Source organism: Eptatretus burgeri, chromosome 9, assembly GCF_056783735.1.
Source record: "Eptatretus burgeri isolate ZD-2024b chromosome 9, Ebu_testis_v1, whole genome shotgun sequence".
Classification (NCBI taxonomy): Eukaryota; Metazoa; Chordata; class Myxini; order Myxiniformes; family Myxinidae; genus Eptatretus; species Eptatretus burgeri.
In genome coordinates, this window is record NC_140969.1 from 17,840,501 (window position 1) to 17,859,805 (window position 19,305).

The 19,305-nt window shown below is 41.9% G+C and overlaps 2 protein-coding genes across 4 annotated transcripts in view; one reads left to right on the forward strand and one right to left on the reverse strand.

Annotated features, from left to right (window-relative positions):
* LOC147019634 (5'-3' exoribonuclease 2-like) overlaps positions 1-6,982 on the forward strand; it is a 164,248-nt gene extending 157,266 nt beyond the window's left edge. Inside the window, exons 23-26 of the mRNA XM_085893760.1 lie at positions 24-70; positions 3,545-3,626; positions 4,913-5,033; positions 6,576-6,982. Coding sequence (XP_085749886.1) covers positions 24-70; positions 3,545-3,626; positions 4,913-5,033; positions 6,576-6,614 — 289 coding nt within the window. The 3' untranslated portion in view covers positions 6,615-6,982. The remainder of the gene's footprint in view (positions 1-23; positions 71-3,544; positions 3,627-4,912; positions 5,034-6,575) is intronic.
* Positions 6,983-7,273: 291 nt separating this feature from the next.
* The window catches only part of LOC147019636 (ras and Rab interactor 2-like), a 72,934-nt gene continuing 60,902 nt past the window's right edge, over positions 7,274-19,305 (reverse strand). Inside the window, exons 4-6 of one of the 3 annotated variants that reach the window (XM_085894193.1) lie at positions 17,086-17,211; positions 10,092-10,243; positions 7,274-7,886 (exon numbers count right to left, since the gene is read on the reverse strand). In XM_085894193.1, the coding sequence (XP_085750319.1) occupies positions 7,869-7,886; positions 10,092-10,243; positions 17,086-17,211 (296 nt within the window). In that variant the 3' untranslated portion in view covers positions 7,274-7,868. Of the gene's footprint in view, positions 7,887-10,091; positions 10,244-17,085; positions 17,215-19,305 lie in introns of all 3 variants that reach the window. The other 2 variants (XM_085894194.1, XM_085894192.1) reach the window with 2 other exon arrangements.

Genomic DNA, 19,305 nt, shown 5'->3' on the forward strand with positions numbered 1-19,305 from the left:
TGTTTGTGCTGTGTGTTTTGCAGACATGCTGTGAGCAGCAGGCCTTCATTTCACCAGGTTCCAATGCCCTGTGAGTACTTTTGCCCTCTCACAGTAAATCTGTGTACATTTACAGGATACTAAAGAAGAGTGTTCATTCTTTTATTGTTTTTATTGGTGGTCTTGTATTTTATCACAAATTCTGATTTTTATAAACTCGAATTTAAAACATTGATTGGTAGTGATGTAATGGGCTTACGACTCTTAAATGAGGAAATATGAGGATGTAACATTACCTCTTTGTCCTTGTGTACTCCTTGTCTTCCTCTTTTTTTTTTTTTTTTTTTTTTTTTTTTTTGTTTGTTCCGTTATCTTGCTCTAATTCGTCTCAATCAGTTATGCACTTTGCTTCATTGTGCTGCATTTTAATTTAAAAGACAGCCTTACCAATTAATTTACTCGGTTCTCACGGTATTCCCCATCACATGTTAGGTGGTTAATAAAAGTAGCTGCAGTGGTGAACATTAGAAGGAAGGTGGAAGAAGTTGATTGTTTTCTTAAGGGATGTGGAATTTTGAGCTTGTGCAGTTCCACGATTCCAGAGGCATAGCATGTGTTCAATGACAGTATAAGCCTGGTGTTGGCTGGGTGGTTGGGGTGGCTGGCTTGGAATCCTCGGGTCCTGAGTTTGAGCCCTGTTAGCTGCTGAATTAATACCAGGTGGGGTCGACTCAGCCTATCATCCTTCTGAGGTCGGAGAAATTAGTACCAGTGTACTGGTAGAAGGGCACAGCATCATTGGCACAGCCGTGCTCCAAGAAATGAGAGTTACCCAGCAGCCAATGCTGCCATACGCAAGAACAGAACTCACAGTATTTGCCTTTTATTACCTCTGCCACTGAAGGTGAAGGAGGTTATGTTTTCACCCTTCGCTGTCTATGCCTGGTGTTGGCTTAATGGTTGGGGTGGTGGGCTTTGGATCCTAGGGTCTTGAGTTCAAATCCCGCTCAGCTGTTGAATTAATACCAGGTGTGGTTAAGGCCCGGTCACACCTTGACGTTTTAGCCAGCGATGGCAACGTGTTAAAATTTATGTAAAACGCTGGCTTACGTTGAACTTTTAATGTTTTTTTTTAAAGATTCGGACGTATTCATAGCGACTTGGTCTTATGTATAACGCATTGGTAACAACACAGAACGTTTCGTTGTGTTATAGATAACTTATGCCAACGAATGCTGAACCTGTTGTCGGCCTACACAACCGATGCCCAACGATAGTCTAACTCAGGCATAGCGCGTTGCACGCATCGCCGACGATGTCGTGGCGTAGCCTATTAAAAGGCTGACGCACAACGATTCAAATCATAACTGCCGTAGAAATGGAAGGGTCAAAATCGCGGTCACACCTTGGCGATCTTGCCAGTGTATGCCGACGTAACAAAAAGTGTGTCTAAAACGTTGGGGCACGTCGAATACGGTATGGGTAAGTTTGGTATGCGCGAGTAGAACGCTAAATACGCTATCATAAGTCGTAGTAAGTAGAGTACGTCAAGAAATTTTGAACATGTTCAAAATTTTACGACGTACTCGGCGTATGACACACGTTCGCATGCGATGGGGATAAGTTTTACACACGATATGCGGACGCTTACACACGTCCACAAAGGCTACTTATAAGCTACTCATAAGTCGAAACACGTCGCGGTAATGTCTTTTTTACGCGAAACTTATTTCTAACTTATGTTTGACGTGCTTTGAACCAATTCTTTATGTAGTCCCAACACACATCGACGTATGTAGACGTATTCCAATGACGTCTTCCGATCGACAAAAAAAAAAAAATGAACGTGTTTCTAGCTTACAACTGCCATATAAAGACGTGTTCCCAGCGGTTTTGGGAATTGGTATATAAAAATGGTGTTCATAAAAGGGGAACCCAACAGTGTTTTCGAGTTCCTTTTTGAGTCGATGTCCATGTCAGCAGTAACAGTATCAGTATCAGTATTACTATTAGTATTAGTATTAGTAGTAGTTTGTTCATGTTGGCAGTAGTAGGTGGGTGTGAGGGGGAGGGTGTGGGTTATGATGGATCGTCCTTGCGTCCACGTGTCCACGGGTAGGTTCATAGGCTGCCACTCAACGATTTAAATGGCTGCATCTCCACTATTGAAAGTAGACGCTTGCGCTCAACAATTGGATTTTTTTTACACTCAACGACTTTTAAACGGTACCAATCAGCTCGTTTCATTGTTTACAATCAACGATTTAAATTGCTGTCACTCGCCTTTGTTTTTTTTTTTGTTTTTTTTTTTGACGCTGGGGTTTGGAAATTTGAAACGTTTCTTCTGAACGTGTTAAAAAGCTCAAACTCGACTATTTTAAATAGACGCTGCTGATGGACAATTGGAATCATAGCCAAGCTAGACATCGAAGTGTGAACATCCTCGTCATGCCGAAGAAAAGTTTGAAGAATGCTGCATATAAGTGTCCTGGCCGTGGCCGTGGACGCTGACGCAAGGACGATCCATTATACCGACGTCTTTCAGCCTATGAGTAACTTAAAAGTAACGTCTGTCGACGTGTGGCAACGATCGCGTAACCTGCCAACAACACGTTAATCATAGGTAGGAAATAAGTTTCGGGTACTCTAAACATTACCTCGGCGTGTCTCAACTTATGATTAACTTACAAGTAGCATGTGTTGACGTCTGTCAACGATCGCAGACCGTGCATACAACTTGTGGCCAGCGTAGCGGAACGTGTGAGTCATACGCCGGCATACGTCGTGAAATTTCAAGCGTGAAAAAATTTGAGGACAACCGAAAAGTACAACGTTTAAAGCCAACGTACAACGACGTATGGCAACGTACTACGACGTATGCCAGCGTGCTCTCAATGTTATCAAAACGTACCCATAACATATTCAACGTGTGCCAGCGTTTTAGAAAAAAAATTCAAAAATCGGCATACGTTGGCTAAAACGTCAAGGTGTGACCGGGCCTTTAAGTTGGCCTGTCATCCTTCTGAGGTTTGCAAAATGAGTGCCAGCATGCTGGTATACTGTGTCGGAGTGGCAACTGGCAACCCATCCAGGATTGTGCCAAATAGCCAAGGAGACTGCTTAAGCAGCACCAACTCTCTGCACAGAGTATGGTCCCAATCTCCTCCTCCTCCTCCTCTCTGTCTGTTTGTTTGTCTGTCTGTCTGTGTGCTGGATATCTCAAAAAGTTGTGAACGGATCTGGATGAAATATTGTGGACAGGTTCGGTTTGTGACAATGATGAACTGATTAGATTTTGGTGAAGATCCGAATCCGGATCTGGATACGAGAAATATTTCATTCTTAAAGTGATTCTTCTCCATTGAGAGATGGGGTCAAAAACGATATAGTACTGTATCTGACTACAGCATGATATTTCAAAACTGTATTGGGCCCGATATGTTCTCGTGGATCAGGCATTACGTGGCAGAGGTATGCGCTCTACCGAGTGCCCTTCTAGTTTCTTTTGCAATGGAGATCATTTGCTGTTTGAGATGTTAACATGTCCTTTTTCTTTTAACCACAGCTTCTGTGCCGATTCCACCCCAGAGACAGCAGTGGTATGCTCGGGCTCAACCACAACGCTTTGCTCCCCCAATGCAACCCAGGTAAGCACTACCATCTCCAATGACATGATGATTATCATTCTGGATATGTTCCATTTTTACGAAGAAAGGCAATGAGAATTTTCACATGCAACTCGACACCCACCATCGCTTTGTCAGGGAAGAGTCCTCACTTCCAGTTTTGTGACAAGATGTTGTTGGTGTCATTGCTCTGGCCTGCCAACGAAGATCGCCATTACAGTGCTGAGGGCTCTTGATCAAGGGGTCATCCATGGCGTGTTCTCGTTGCAGCAGTTATAGGATACTCCACGGTTACATGTATTTTTTTTTTTGTTATACTTTCGTGATCAGATTTCATCCAACCTATTGTTGTGCGTTTTACATGGAAAGCTTCACCTCTAAGCTCTTTGATTGGCAGGACAATATTTATTGACTAAAGGTGTTCTCAACGTGGAGGTCATGACTGTCTCACCGGTTGAAGAAAAATGTTTTCTTTTGGGGTTGTTGTTCATGGTAGGAAACAAGTTGAGGTCATGTGGACTTGCGTTTGTGTAGGATAGGCTGTGGTTAAACCCCCTACCCCTCTCTCCCCCTCCCAATCTCTCCCTCCTCACTCCTGGAATTCCCAACAAGTCACGGACATTGTGTTTTTCACAATATGCTTTCTTGTTAAGAATTATGGCACTATTATGTTATTATTATTATTATTATTATTACCACTGCATACATGGCTCATGGAGGAGCTTGAGTCGATGGCAACTGCTTGACAGATCTCTAAGGAAACTTTTTAGTTCAACCATCTTTGGAGTTTAGGCTTCAGCACGCTGTGGTAGTTGTTGGGTGTGGTTGGTTTCTTCATGCCTGGAGGCTGCCGTCTTTGTTTCCAGTGATTCGAATTTCTCATATGTCTGGTGTTTACTCTTCTGTAAATCAGTGGTATAAGTATTTGGGGAATAGTCTTCTTTCTTGGACAAGTAGTTCCAATGAGAAGTGATTATTTGTGCTGGAGTAACGAGTCAAGATGCGCATTGTTCAAGTCTCAAGGCAGGGTCAAAGGATCAAAGTTGGTTTAGTTGCTCAAATAACCACAAAATCTGAAGGCATGAAGGGGGCGGGAGGGGGAGGGGGACACTTTACGAAGAATGAGAGAGAATCCCACCTCCATCCTATCAAAAACTGATCGATGTTGGATTAAGCCACAGAGGTACCCTCAGGTATTAAATGACTACTTTAGAAGGCTTGCCATTAAAACTGTCCCATCACTTATAGTGAAGCAGTGTGAAGCGTGTTTTAACATTTCATTGCTTGCATTTTGTGTTCGTTCACAGAATTCCTCAGCATTTTCAGTGGGACAGTGCAAGACCGAGTTATGCAAGCTCCTTTAACCAAAGAGGGCAGCAAATGCAGCCGAGAAGTACCTGGAGAAATCCACAATATATGCCCTCGCAGGTGAGAATTCCTTTAACCACAGTTCACACCCATTGATCAGAGCCCTCTTGAAGAGTTGCGAGTTGCATTGTCTGTCTTAAACATCCCGAGTTGATCGTTATCCCCACGCTTTTTGAGAAGAAAAAAAAAACCGTTGGATATTGTAATCGGTTATTGTAAAACATTTTAAAAAGTAAACCTTGTACGGTATATTCAATCAACATTGGGAGACGCATGAAATGGAGCGGATTTTTGGATTTTACCCACTGAGTGGGGATTTCTGGTCAAAGGGATTGAAATGGAAGAAAGAAAAAAATTCAATGCAAAATTTGATATTTCATCATTCCTGGTGGAACTTTTTGCCATCTTTCAACTTTGCTCGAGGTGGGAAACATGGGTATTGTGATGGTGTGCCGTCGACGTCGCTCTCGTTTGGCTTGTCATTTTGTGGCATTTTATCAGTCATCTTTTGATGGTCCTTTTCGAATTCCAGACGTGCGTGCACATTTCTATTGGGGCCCTACATAGTTTCTGCAAAACAAAACGGTTCAGATTTTCACTTCTATTTTCTTGTCTTACCACGTATGCTGCTTTTATCCCATTTAATCTTGCTGTATTTGATACTTATGCCTGGTGTTGGTTTAATGGTTCGGGTGGCGGGCTTGGGATCTTAGCGTCCTGAATTCAAATCCCGCTCAGCTGTTGAATTAATGCCAGGTGGGGTTAACTCGACCTGTCATCCTTCCGAGGTTGGCAAAATGAGTGCCAGCATGCTGGTATACTGTCGGAGTGGTGTGCAGGACCCGTCCAGGATTGTGCCCAATAGCCAAGGAGACTGCTTAGGCAGCACCAACGCTCTGCACTGAGGATGGTCCCAATGGATGGATGGATTTGACGCTTACTTAATAATTGTTGAATAATTTGAAGAATTTTGCATTCTTTGCTTTGTTACCGAAATTTGTCCTTGCCCTGCGGATGCCAAGCCTTCGTTGTCGTGACTTAGTTCTTATAGTTCTTATGGCCTTTTTGTCAACCTGTGTTAGCTGTGACCACCCACCCCAACCCCAAAACCTCCTTTTGAAAACTGTACTGTCCCCTCCTCTCTCTCCACCCCACCCCCTCCCCCCCCCAAGGAATATATTAAAGTTTGGTGGAATGTTTCGTGCATAATCCCAGTTGAAGACCACTCTATGGTCGAGACGTCAGACCTGACAGAACCTTTGCACACTTGACATATTTATTGGTTAGATTGCATTGCTTCCTCAATGGATTACCTCCCACTCCCGTCCCCCAACTAAACCGAGTTCTTTCCCTTTATAGCCGTCATTTGTATTTTTGGAAATCCTTCACAGACCCTTGTTATAGTTATCTGGGATAGGGTTGAAAGTTTTTGTTGAAAAAAAAACAACTAAATAAACGAATATTAATTTTTATGATACGAAGCATCCATCTTGATCCGTCATTGAACATGCACGATGTTCTCCTTGGTACAATATGCAATGTCCTTGTCTGTACATGCATTTTCTCATGATCTCCTCTCCTTGTGTGTTTTTTTTCTTTTAGTATCCACTGCCTCCAAGTGCACGGCACAGACGATTTTGAATGAAGTGATGGTGGCAAAATTATGACATTTTAGCGATTTATTTTAAAAGGCATTATTTTACACATTGTTTTGGTTACCTGAAAATGGTGATTTTTTTTTTTGTTGTTTGTTTGTTTGTTTTTGTATGATGGTGTGCTTTAAGCCTTTTTCATTAATCCTTTTACAGAAGTTGTGAATTCCTGGTGGGAAAGTCAGTACATTGAGATGTATTTTCAAGAAAAGGAAAATTCGTCCAAAATGTACAATATAAAAATAGTGACTTTTTTGTGATTTTAGGTGGCATAATGAATGACTTGGAACTTTTATGAACATTTGTTATGACAATGTATTGTTGCATTTTGCTAATGAAGCCAGACCCTCTTCTCAATGGAGTCTCACGTCGGTACATCCTTTCACACTAACTTTCTTGGAACAAAGCAGGGCAGTCAAATTAACGTACACCAGCATGGTTGCGAAATGATGTAATATCCAGGGGATAGTTCCTTTAATTATCTCCATGCATCTTGGGGGGAAAAAAACGATTGGGTGGGGTGGGGGTGGGAGTCGTAATCGGTCTGTCTGTCCGTCCGTCACACTATCTCCTTGTAAATGGTTGTGCAAAAGTTGACCAGACTTGGTAATGATCACAAGAAGGTGCAAGAGCTGTATCATTTTGGCTCCCCCCCCCCCCGCTCCCCCGGGTGGGGTCAAAAGGTCAAATGTCAAAAAATTCAAATACAGGCACATTTAAAACTTTTTGTTTTAATAATGAAACTTTGTATATGCAATCAACATTGCCGAACACATGAAATATGTAAGGAGTTTTTGGATTTGGCCCCCCGTTCATGCCCCATGGGGTGGTGACTTGGGGTCACAGGGGTGACAATATGGAGGGGGGGATTTTAACTCAAAATTTGATCTTGGGTCATTATGGGTGGAACCTTGCACCATCTTTCAACTTTGCTCCAAGTGGGAAGCATGGGGATTTGCGATGGCATTGACTTCGCTCGAGCTTCAACTGCAAGCATGCTTTATCGGGATTCTGGTAAAACAATAATTGTTCGTCCCTGGTTTGTCTTTGCTCACATCCCTGCTTCCTGGTGCTCCTCTTGTAGTTTGGGTGTGAGGGTGTATAGGTCTTGCTTGCATGCCTCCACTGCCATGCTCACGATGGCCCAAATGAATGTGCCCGAGTCTTCCACGCTGCGTACTTGTCACCATCTCATACATGCTCGCCGCATGTGCATGAATGCTCCCAGAAGATGTCAGCAGTTTTATTGATCCTGCAACATCTCCAAAGGTCAGGGTTATGTCATGCTGAGGAAAATTCTTGTCCCATTTTTGCATTGATATAAATTACACTGTCATGCATTTAGTTTGTTGCAACCTTATGAAGAAGTGGCTTCTCCATAATTATTTAGCAATTATAAGTGAGTTCAACATTTCCTTAAAATGGAGTTGATCAATTGATCGCAAGATGAACCAAATGGGGGAGAACATCAACCTTGTTAATCGATTGATTGATTGCTGTGTCGACGGAGCACACATTTTGATTCGAGACACAGCACTTTTTTTAGTTTTTGTATTTTCCTTGGCAAAAAGCTAAAATAATTCTGCAATTGTCACAGGCTCCTGTTTGTTTAGTTCACAAACTACGTTCCTTTTGACAACTCCCCTACTTTTTTTTTCTCCCTTATGTAACGTGGAGTGACAATTGCTGCCAAATACACTGCCAAAGGCGTCATCTACATATTACATTGGGATGCAAGGAATGTAAAAAAAGAAAAATGAACAGTATGTGTGAGAGTGAACAGAGAAAAAGTGGGGTAGATGTGTCGGGGAGTAGAAGGAAGAAAACAGAAAGAGAGCAAGGTGGTTTAAAAGAAAAGGTGCTTGTGTCAGTAATACTTGTCTTTCGATTGGGGGATGGAGAAATCCCGACTACAAAGAGCATACAATGTGCTGCAGAGTTGAGAGGTGTAATTACATCTTGAGCATCATTCGTCTCCAAGCTTTGTTTTGATTTAGCTCTGAGACAAATCTCTCTCTATCTCTATCTCTCACACACACACACACACACACACACACACACACACACACACACACACACACACACACACACACACACACACACACACACACACACACACACACACACACACACACACACATCTACTTTTTGAAGAATCCAGTCACTCAACTCATGGGTCTCGGTATACTATTAGCCATCAACTTTCTTGGGCAAGCCACATTTCAAATTTTGCCTCCAAAGCCAGTTGCCAATTTGGCATCATCCGTCGTACAAAGTCGTTCTTTGGCACACCTGCAAGGCCTTCATCTGCATCTTGATTGAGTACTTCTCTCCCCTCTGGGCTGGCTCTCCTGCCTCGCGCCTTGCTTAGCTTGCTGCCGTGGAAACAGAGGCCTTTAAGATTATTGGAATCTCCCGCACTGAAAGTGAGTCGATGGGCCTATGACTTGGCCATCGCACACTTTTCCTGCCTGTGAAGTCGACTTCTACATTCTCTTCAATCTCATTCTTCCATCTCGATCTTCAAGACAGCTGTTTACCACAATCTTGGATTGTCCCCAATCAAAAAAAAAACATATTTTATACCCTCATTAACCCCCCCCCCCACCCAAGCCCACCACCTCTGAAATTTCCAGTTTTTCCTTTCTGAGAGTTTCCTTCTGTATCAATCTTGTCCACCCCATGCAACCTTCACTGCCCCTCATTTCTCCCCACACCCATTGTTTGTTCAAGTCTCCCTCTATATCTTGTCCTTCAAGTCCACAATTCGTCTCCCCCCCCACCCCTCCTCTATCTCTATCTCTCGACTGTTCCTTTTGTCCTGATCCATTTATTGTACTATCTCTTCCACGAGCCTTAACTCTGTATTAAAAAAACAGAGCTGGAGGTGGTTGACATTTGTCTGCACTGCTAATTCTACTTTGCACCTCACATGCCCCACTGCATGTTCTTTCCAGTGAAAATGGTTGTTTCATTCAATGGAGCAAACAGGTCGTTTGCATATGTCATGTCATGGAATTACCCTTTTCCATTTAATCTAATACAATTTAAATGGCATAATCACTTGAAACTTTGTTGATAATTCGATAAATAAGAATGAAACATTCGGTCCTAATACTGGGTCTTAAAGTTAAAGCCAAGGTAGCCACATCAAAGTTGGAGAATTCTCATGAGGCATTCTGGGTGTATCCTCTTGGGTGGAGATAATCTTCATGAGGAATGCCACCCCAGCCACTTCTTTTTGGCACACAATCGTGCAAATCATCTGTACACTCTCAAAGAAGAGTGAAGATGCTTTGGTTCCACAAAGTAATAATTGAGTAGTTTGGTATAATACTTTTTAATCTCTTGAACCTGCATCATCAGTCAACACTTTTTTTTTCTTTTGTAGTTTATTTTACCTGCTTTCTGTATCTACTAAGCAAACAAGATAAACTTGGAGATGCTGAAAATGTACAAGACCTACCTGATTGTCCCGGGATCCAGCGGTCGATCGCCGGCGGTGCCACTGATGCAGTGTTCGCCGTGCTCCACTGCTGAGCTTCTTTGTTTGTTCCATAAACTCACCACTTCGTAGCATGTAAAGGACTCCGTACAGTGTGGTGAGGTAATACCCACCTGTTCACACATTCAAACCACACACTTGGCTCCAAACATGAGGAAGTCATTTATATGGTTTCTCATGTTGGCCAAAATATTATTTTTGGCCATTTTAATAGCAGGTAAATGTACACCTCACAGAAATTCGAATCGCATGCTAGCAGTTGCTTTATAGGTCGACGATTGTTGTTTGGTTTATGTTCAATGATAGATTTATAGCAAAAAAAAATTTTTCCCCAAATGACAAGTACAGTATATGGTGCTTCTGTTGTCCTTGCCCTCGTTTTCTTCAATTTAATTCCTTCATTGGATTACATAAACATGGGGTGTGGGAAGAGGATTAAAGGTGATGTGTACACAATCTGTATTGGGAAGTAGGTCAGGTTCACAATTACCTCTGCCACCGAAGGTGGACGAAGGTTATGTTTTCACCCGTCTGTGTTTGTTTGTCTGAGAGCACGGTCTCAAAAAGTTATGGACCGATTCGGACGAAACTTGTACAGGTTGGGTGTGTGACGAGGACGAATCGATTAGATTTTGGTGAAGATCCCGATCTGGATACAATAATTTTTTTTTTAATTTTCTAGTGATGAGAAAACGTTTGGAACCCTTTAGAATTTTCTGTATTTCTGCATAAATTTGACCTAAAATGTGATCAGTTCCTCATCTAAGTCCGAATAATAGATAAAGAGAACCTGATTAAACAAATAGCAAACAAACAAAAATAAATCTAATTTTTCATTTATCTATTAAGCAAAATGATCCCTCATTTAATATCTTTGTCGGAAAAAGTATGTGAACCGTACCATTCAGTAAGTGGTGGAACCCCCTTGAGCAGCAATAACTTCAACCAAACGTTTCCTGTAACTCTTGATCAGTCATGCACATCGGCTTGGAGGAATTCTGGCCCATTCCTCCTTACACAACTGCTTCGACCCAGAGATATTTGTGGGCTTTCCTGCATGAACTGCTCGCTTCAGTTTGTGCCGCAACATTTCAATTGAGTTTCAGATCTGGACTTTGACTTGGCCATTCCATAATGCAAAATCTCTTCTGCTGCAGCCAATCTGTTGTAGATGTACTTGTGTGTTTAGGATTGTTGTCTTGCTACACGACCCACTTTCTGGTAAACTTCAACTCAGTGAGGGATGCCCTGACATTTTGCTGTAGCATTTGCTGGTACACTCCAGAATTCATGGTTCCGTCAATGATGGCAAGCATTCCAGGTCTTGAGGCAGTAAAGCAGCCCCAAGCCATGATACTCCCACTACCATGCTTTGTGGTTGGGATGAGGTTCTTGTGTTGGAATTCAGCGATTTGATTTTTGCCAAACATAGCATTTCTCATTTAAGACAAAAAGTTCCACTTTCGACTCATCTGTCCACAGAACATTCTTCTTGTAGTCTTCTGTATCATCCAGGTGGTCTTTGGCAAACTTGAGATGGGCAGCAATGTTTTCCTTGTTGAGCAGTGGTTTCCTTCTTCGCAATCCTCCCATGCACACCATTCTTCTTGAGTGTTTTGTTTTCCTGATGGTGGATTCATGAACACTGACAGCCAATGCAAGAGAGGCCTGGAGATCCTTAGATATGTTACCCAGGGGTTCTTTGTGACCTGGATTATTGTATGCCTTGCTCTTGGAGTGATGTTTTTAAAATTATTTTTATTTATTTTTGTTGGACGACTGCTCCTTGAAAGGATAATAATTGTGTTGAATTTTCTCCATTTTTACACAATCTGCCTGATAGTGCAATGGTGGAGCCCAACATCTTTAGAAATGGTTTTGTAACCCTTTCCAGACCGATGAGCACAGTCAACTCTTTTTCTGTCATCTTCAGAAATCTCTTGATCGGGGCATGACACGCTTCCACAAACCTGTGTGGTGAAGACCAGACTCTGTTCGTGACGAACAATGTTTGTTTTTCATATTGGGCAGGGCCACCCAAACTCATTCCTGATTGTCATCCCATTGATTGAAATACCTGATTGAAAAAGGTGTGTGTGTGTGTGTGTGTGTGTGTGTGTGTGTGTGTGTGTGTGTGTGTGTGTAATATTTATTTATTCAGGTTCTCTTTACCTATTATGAGGACTTAGATGAAGATCTGATCCTGTTTTAGCATGAAAATTTATGCAGGAATTCAGGAAATTCCAAGGGGTTCACAAACTTTTTCTCACCACTGTAAGATGGTGTTAAAAACTATATATATATATATATATATATATATATATATATATATATATATATATATATATATATATATATATATATATATATATATATATATATATATATATATATATATATATATATATATATATATATACACATACATACATACATACATACATACATACATACATACATACATACAGTATATGCATGATGTTTCAACCGGGTGTAGTGGCGTGCGCCTGTAAACCGGCTACTCGGAGCTTGGATTGGAGGATCGCTTGAGGACGGGAGCTCTGCGTTGGGCCGTGCTATGAGAGGGTGTAGGGCAGCCCGGAATCATGGCGAAACCCAATCCTTATCCCTGTGTCATAAGAGGTGACCAGGGTTGTATCAGGAAGGGCATCCGGCGTAAAACCTATGCCAAATCAGTATGCGGATCATAATGGATGATCCGCTGTGGCGACCCCTAACGGGAGCAGCCGAAAGACGAACAACACAACATGCATGATGTTTCAAAAAGTTGTGGATGGGTTATGACAAAATTAGGTGGGTGAGTTGGGTAGGTGACAAAAACAAGCCAATTCGATTTTGGTTCAGATCCGGATACAGATACAGATCCGGCCACTTCGTGGGATCCAAAAGGTAAACTGTTTAGCCTCGTGGAAGTACGTGCTCTCCTGAGTGCCATTCTCGTTTCCACTGTATTTGTGCATATGGTAAGTAGATGCTCCTGAGTTTGCTGCAGATTGAGAGGTACGTGTACGTGCAAGTTGCTGTTGTTCCCTGCTGTATCCACATGTGGGTGGGTTTCATCAGGAGGTGAAACGCAGATATACCATGTGTGTGCATATGCACGCGTGCAAGTTGAATTGACCGATCAAGATCAGGTTATTTAGACTTCAGTAAACCATCAAGAAGATTGATGTTTAAACCTGCAGCAAAAATTAACCCAAATGGCCTCATTTAAATTTGTTATTGTGACATTGACCTTCCACGTGTGAAAATAATGTTGTGTAGCAAATGTCAGGACAATTTGCCCATGCGGTATGGAATTGTATACAAATCAAAGAAAAGACTGCACACCCATGCACATATTATATGGAAGGGATCCATAGTCCTTAGAATAAGTATGGACGGTGTGAGTGAGTAGGTTAGACTTACTCTTCCGTTAGGGAAATTGTCAAAGTTAAGTCATCTTCTCAAATGAGTACTAGGGGAGCAGTGAGCATATTCACAGAGCAGAATAGGGTAAGATTGTGTAAAACCTTCTGTAACAGGCTAGGTGCAGGACTTGTGGCGTGTAATCAAAGGAACACAGCTCTTCTTGCTGTCAATGGACATCCTAAACAGGCTGTTTGGCTGAAGGACTGAAAGCTGTTGGTGACATTTGGCTGGAGAGGGGTTCAAATAGCATTTGAAGTGTCTGCCCCGCAGGGCGTGGTGACACGAACGAAGGCACCACCCACTCTCGTGGGTGGCTAATGAGAGGGACCAGCCGTGTGCTGGAAAGGCAGTTCCTGTGCAGCATAAAGACCATGTATGTGCATGTGCACAACAGATTAGTTTCCATCATGTGCTGCCTCTTTAGCTGCTGGTTGCATCATTGGTTAGGGGCGTGGCTATGCCGCTGATGCAGTGCCCCTATCACCAGTATACTGGTGCTCATTTCACCAACCTTGGAAGGATGACAGGCTGAGTCAAGCCCCTGGTGTTAATTCAGTGGAAAACGCGACACACTCAGGATTATACGATCCCAAGACACCACCCTAACCGCTAAGCCAACACCAGGCTAACAGATTAGTTGGAATTGCACCTTTAAACAGGTAACGTTGCTCTGTTTCACGCCCGAATGGAAAGGAGCTTTTGCAGCGACATGGACGCTGCCTCCTCCATCATCCCTCGTCTCCTGACAACCTCACCACTGACATCCTGCATGACTCCAGTGTGCTCAAGCTGCCCAGAGACTGACTCGTGCCTGTCAGAAGCCTTCACCTGTTCTGTTCCCCTTCGTCGTGCGAGTCTGGTATTTGGTGCCATAAGCAGGTTTATTTATTACCCTCGCCGACGGACAGGATATTGCGTTTGGGTCCGTTTGTTTGTTTGTCCCCACGGAACTTTCATGTTTTTTCTCCGCAACCGCTTGTCAGATTGAGACGAAATTTTCACCATTGGTGCGACAACTCCTGTTGAATGATTTAGTGATGATTATGATGTCATCGGTCACGTGTTGTGGCAGCCATGTTGGAAAAACTTTGGACCCATCTCTGAAACCACACCAAGAAAAAAATTGAAACTTGGCACAAGGAAAGTACTCATGGGGAATGTGCGAATTTTTTTTTTTTAAATGGTCGTAGGCGCTTTTGTGATGATGTCATAACTGCATATGTATAACGCTATATGTGATCAGTATGAAAAATTTTGAGGGTCATCTCGGGATAAAATGGCCTCCAGAACACAATTTGATGATGTCATCGATCACGCGATTTGGCAGCCATGTTGTTTAAAAATAAATTAAAACCTTCAAAAATGTGCTTCTCTGAAGTGGCTGAACAGATTGAGGAAAAACCACACATATGACCACCTATCCATGAGGAACAAAAGATTCACACGCATGATGTCATAGGTCGCATTGGTTTGGCAGCCACATTGGATTCACTCAAACCTACAAAAAATCTTCTCCAGAATGGCTGGACAGATTGAGGAGAAACTTCACATAAATGCTCCCTAAGCTTTGGGAGTCCAAGGTTGCTTAGGAATTATTAATAGGTCATATGGTTTGGTAGCCATGTTGGATTGAAGAAAAATATATAATGTTTTCTCTGGAACTGCTTATTCAATCGACATGAAACTTCACAATTATGATGCAGTCGTGATGGGGAATACATGTTTTAAATTTCAACTTGATCGGACACATGGTCTGGCAGCCATAATTGTTTAATTTTTTTGATGTGGGTTCTTTTTAGGTCATCTCTCCCGAGATGACCTAATAAAGCCGGACCAAATGCCCGTCCATCCGTTTGTCAACAATTTTTCTTTCCGATCTTGATGAAACTTAGTATGTGGGTCGAGGTCGATGAGTGTTGCACAACGATATAACTTTTGTCCGGGTTCAAGGTCAGGGTCGAGGTCACGTAAGTTATAAAAATCGCCATTTTCAAAACCTATCTCGTCTGCCATTCTACAAGATATTCGGCAACTGTTTATTTATTATGATAGTAAAAAATATTATCTTGTATCTAACGGGACTGATTTTTTAATTTCCTTCCTGTTTGATCGTCACGTGATCTGGAAGTTGGTCAAAAACGCCGATGAAATTTGCAAAGAAGGAAGGAAGGAGAATTGAAATATAAATATAAAACACATTTTTAACCTTTTGTATTTATTTATACATTTTCCGCCGAAGGTGCAAAAGTTTCAAAACCCGAAATGTAAACGTCGGCATTTATTTTCAAAATATCATTTCGTGCGCGCGTGCCAAAATGCCGAGTCATCTTTAACCAAACTGCGCAGTTTGAGCTGCGCAGTAGTCTTCGGTCATAACTGAACATTGAGAACTTGTGGTATTATAGAGATGACCGTCACCCCCACACGGGGGTAATTTTGGGTTTTGTTTTTAAATATATACTCGCGATACCCGTGCACATGCACGGGATAGCAGTACAACATAGCTGGAAGCAGACGACAGTCCGACACGGGGAATGACAAAAATACGCATTGTGCAAAATGCAAGTGGTACTATGGAACGCCAAGACTTCCCAAACATTGTCGGCATGTCCGCTAAGTGCCACAGCAATTTCCTAGGGATCGTGTGATGGCGAGCCGAGTTTTTAGTGTGCAAGCTTGGTATTATAATAGAGATATATTTATTTATTTTTGAATCGGGCTCACTTCGCTATGCCTGGATGGGTTTGAGGGTAGAGGAGTAGCAGCTGAAATGTGAATCCTATCCACGTTCCTCCTGATGACTTCATCTTTGCTTTTTGCTTGTTCGGGTTCCTTCCAATTACTCTAATGCAGGACTGTGTACCTATTTGGTCTTCCATTTGGTTTGAATTGTATTTATTTTAATCCCATTCTAAATTCATGTGAATATAATAATAAACATCATGGGTCAGGGTTGGGTATCCAATCAAAGTGGGACGTCTTGGTGCCCGGTCATCAAGGCCAGCAGTTATAAAGTGGAAGTTCCAAATATGTCTCTTTAATTACGTAACACACCAATACACAAACACCACACAAAAGTCCTGGTGAGGGTCTGCAATCTCTGCTTGCTCTTTTACACAAGTTCAGTTTTATTTTGTCTCTTACCTCCCATATTTGTTTGTCTTGGTGCACCAGATGCATTTGAGTACTGTTGTCTCCTGATCAACGTGTCGGAATCGTTTGCAAATAAACATTTTATTAACTAGGGAACGTGAACACCACCAATTTCAGCTTTCATTTGGGTGGTCTTTGGAGAACGCTTAGTAATTAGGCGATACAATTACCGTGCACCATTATTCAGTGGAAAAGGCATCGTGAACCAACAAATATAACTAAACTCTTCTCTGATTTAAAACTATGTATGCTCAAAATAATTCCTTTTAGAATTATAATTCTGGCTGTCCCTGCCGAATTGAAAGCAAAATTGAGTGCCTTGAACATAAAATGGACTTTAAGAGGATTGGTGAACACCTATAATTCTCACCTTCCCCCGTGAGAAGTGATGGATCAAGTAATTCCATGATGTACTCCACCTCAGGGTCGAGAGATGGCATGTCACAGAATGCCACTGTGTACAACAAGAAAGGCAGCAGTTCATCTGCTCCAAGTTCTTCTAAAACAGGAAAACAAAAAGTGTTAATCCGAGCTCTTCGAAGAGCTTGGACTCTGTATGCAAAAAATAAAAAAACCATTGTGAGGAACTGCGTGCGTTGTTTGGAACATTAGATCAACTTGATGGATGAAGTTGTGCAAATTTTTTGCTTTCATGTTTGTGAAGGCATCCCAGTAATTAAACTATCAAGGTAGTAGATGGCAACTTCATGGCTTTTGAAGTACCAAGACTGCTTGACCCTGCTGTCATTCAAGGGTTAAGGTGGAAAAATTTGAAATTCCTTTAGCATGCATCCACACAACTCACCATAGAAATACAAAAACACACCTTATCCGATTCACGCGAAACTTACCGAGCGTGATCCCCTGCCCCATTTGAGGCGGAATACAAGTTTATTATGTCATAGGTCACGTGGTTCATCAACCATATTGAATTGAAAATTAAAAAGACTTCTCTGAAACGGCTGAACAGATCGAGCCGAAACTTAACATGTATGACCGCTTATCCATGGCGAACAAAAAGTTCCCACCTCCTTTTGATGTAGGTCACATGGTTTGGCGGCCATATTGGATTGAAGGAAAAATATTAAATAATGTTTACTCTGGAACCGCTACATCAATCAATGTGAAACTGCACAATTATGATGTAGCAAACATGTGGAATGAAAGTTTTTTTTTATTTCAACCTGATTGACCACATGGTTTGGCAGCCATATTACATTGAAGTAAAATATTAAATAATGTTTACTCTGGAAACTGCTGCATCAATTGATGTGAAACTTCAAAGTTATGATGTATGACACATGGGGAATGTACCTTTTAAATTTCAATCCAAACGGCCACAATGTCTGGAAGCCAGAATTATTTAATTATTTGAAACAAGCTTTTCTAATTTATTTTTTTTTTTTTTTGCGCATAAGGCTGACTTGTCTGCACCTGCATGCATTTGAGGGTACAGGAGTAGCAATTGAATTGATATCAATGATGATCCCAGGAAAAATGGTCAACTGTACATAATAAATGGATGGAACATGGCCTGTTTCTTGGTGCATAACTTGTGAATCCCACATCATACAGAAACTTGTGGGGCCTCATTAGACTCGGGGGAATCCCGCTTTACCATCTGCATTGATGGTGTCCACATTTATTACTTTGTGTTCAAGTTATTTAAACACCAATGCAATTTATACTGACTATGTATTCAGGAAAAAGGGCTAACTGCTTACATAATAAATAGATTGAATATGGCGTGCTACTGTGTCCGTAACTCATCAATTCCGCATAGTAGAGAGACGTACGGGGGGCATTGTATGACTCGGGGGGAGTTCCGGTTAACCCTGTGGACACATGGTGACATTTCCCGCACATTTATTGCTTCATGTTCAGGTAATTTAAATGCCAATTCAATTGATGCCGACAGTGTCCCCAGGAAAAAGGGCTACCTGCATACGTAATAAATAGATTGAACACTTTGTGTCACTTGGTCTGTAACTCGTCAGTCCCGTGTTGTATCGAAGCCGGACATCTTGGTACCCGGTCATCACTGCCAGCAGTTATAAAGTGGCAGGTCTAGTTATTATTATTTATTATAACCTCCGACACCAACGGTGGACGGAGGTTAATGTTTGAACTCGTCTGTTTGTCGATTACTCTGTCTGTGAACAGGATATCTCAAAAAGTTGTGGACGGATTCGCCCAAAATTTGGTGGACAGGTTGGGTGTGTGACTCGGTCGAATTGATAAGATTTTGGTGAAGATCCGGATCCAGATACAATAATTTTTTTTTGTGATTCTTCACCTTTGAGATATGGGGCCAAAAACGATATATTGTCGGACCCTGCTATTCACGCGGGATACGTTCCTGGAAAATGCTGTGAATAACGAATCTGCGAATAGTGGGGCATTGTTTCAATGGGAAAGGGGGGAATAGGTTCTCGGCGGTTCGTGATTCATGAGGGGAAAATCAAAAATCACGTGAAAAACCATGAATAGGCACACAAAAAAAACATGAAAACACAAAGCAAAAAAAAACAACTGCGAATGCGCGAAGCACAGGACCGCAAAAGTTGAAGTAGGTCGTATTTTAAAAACC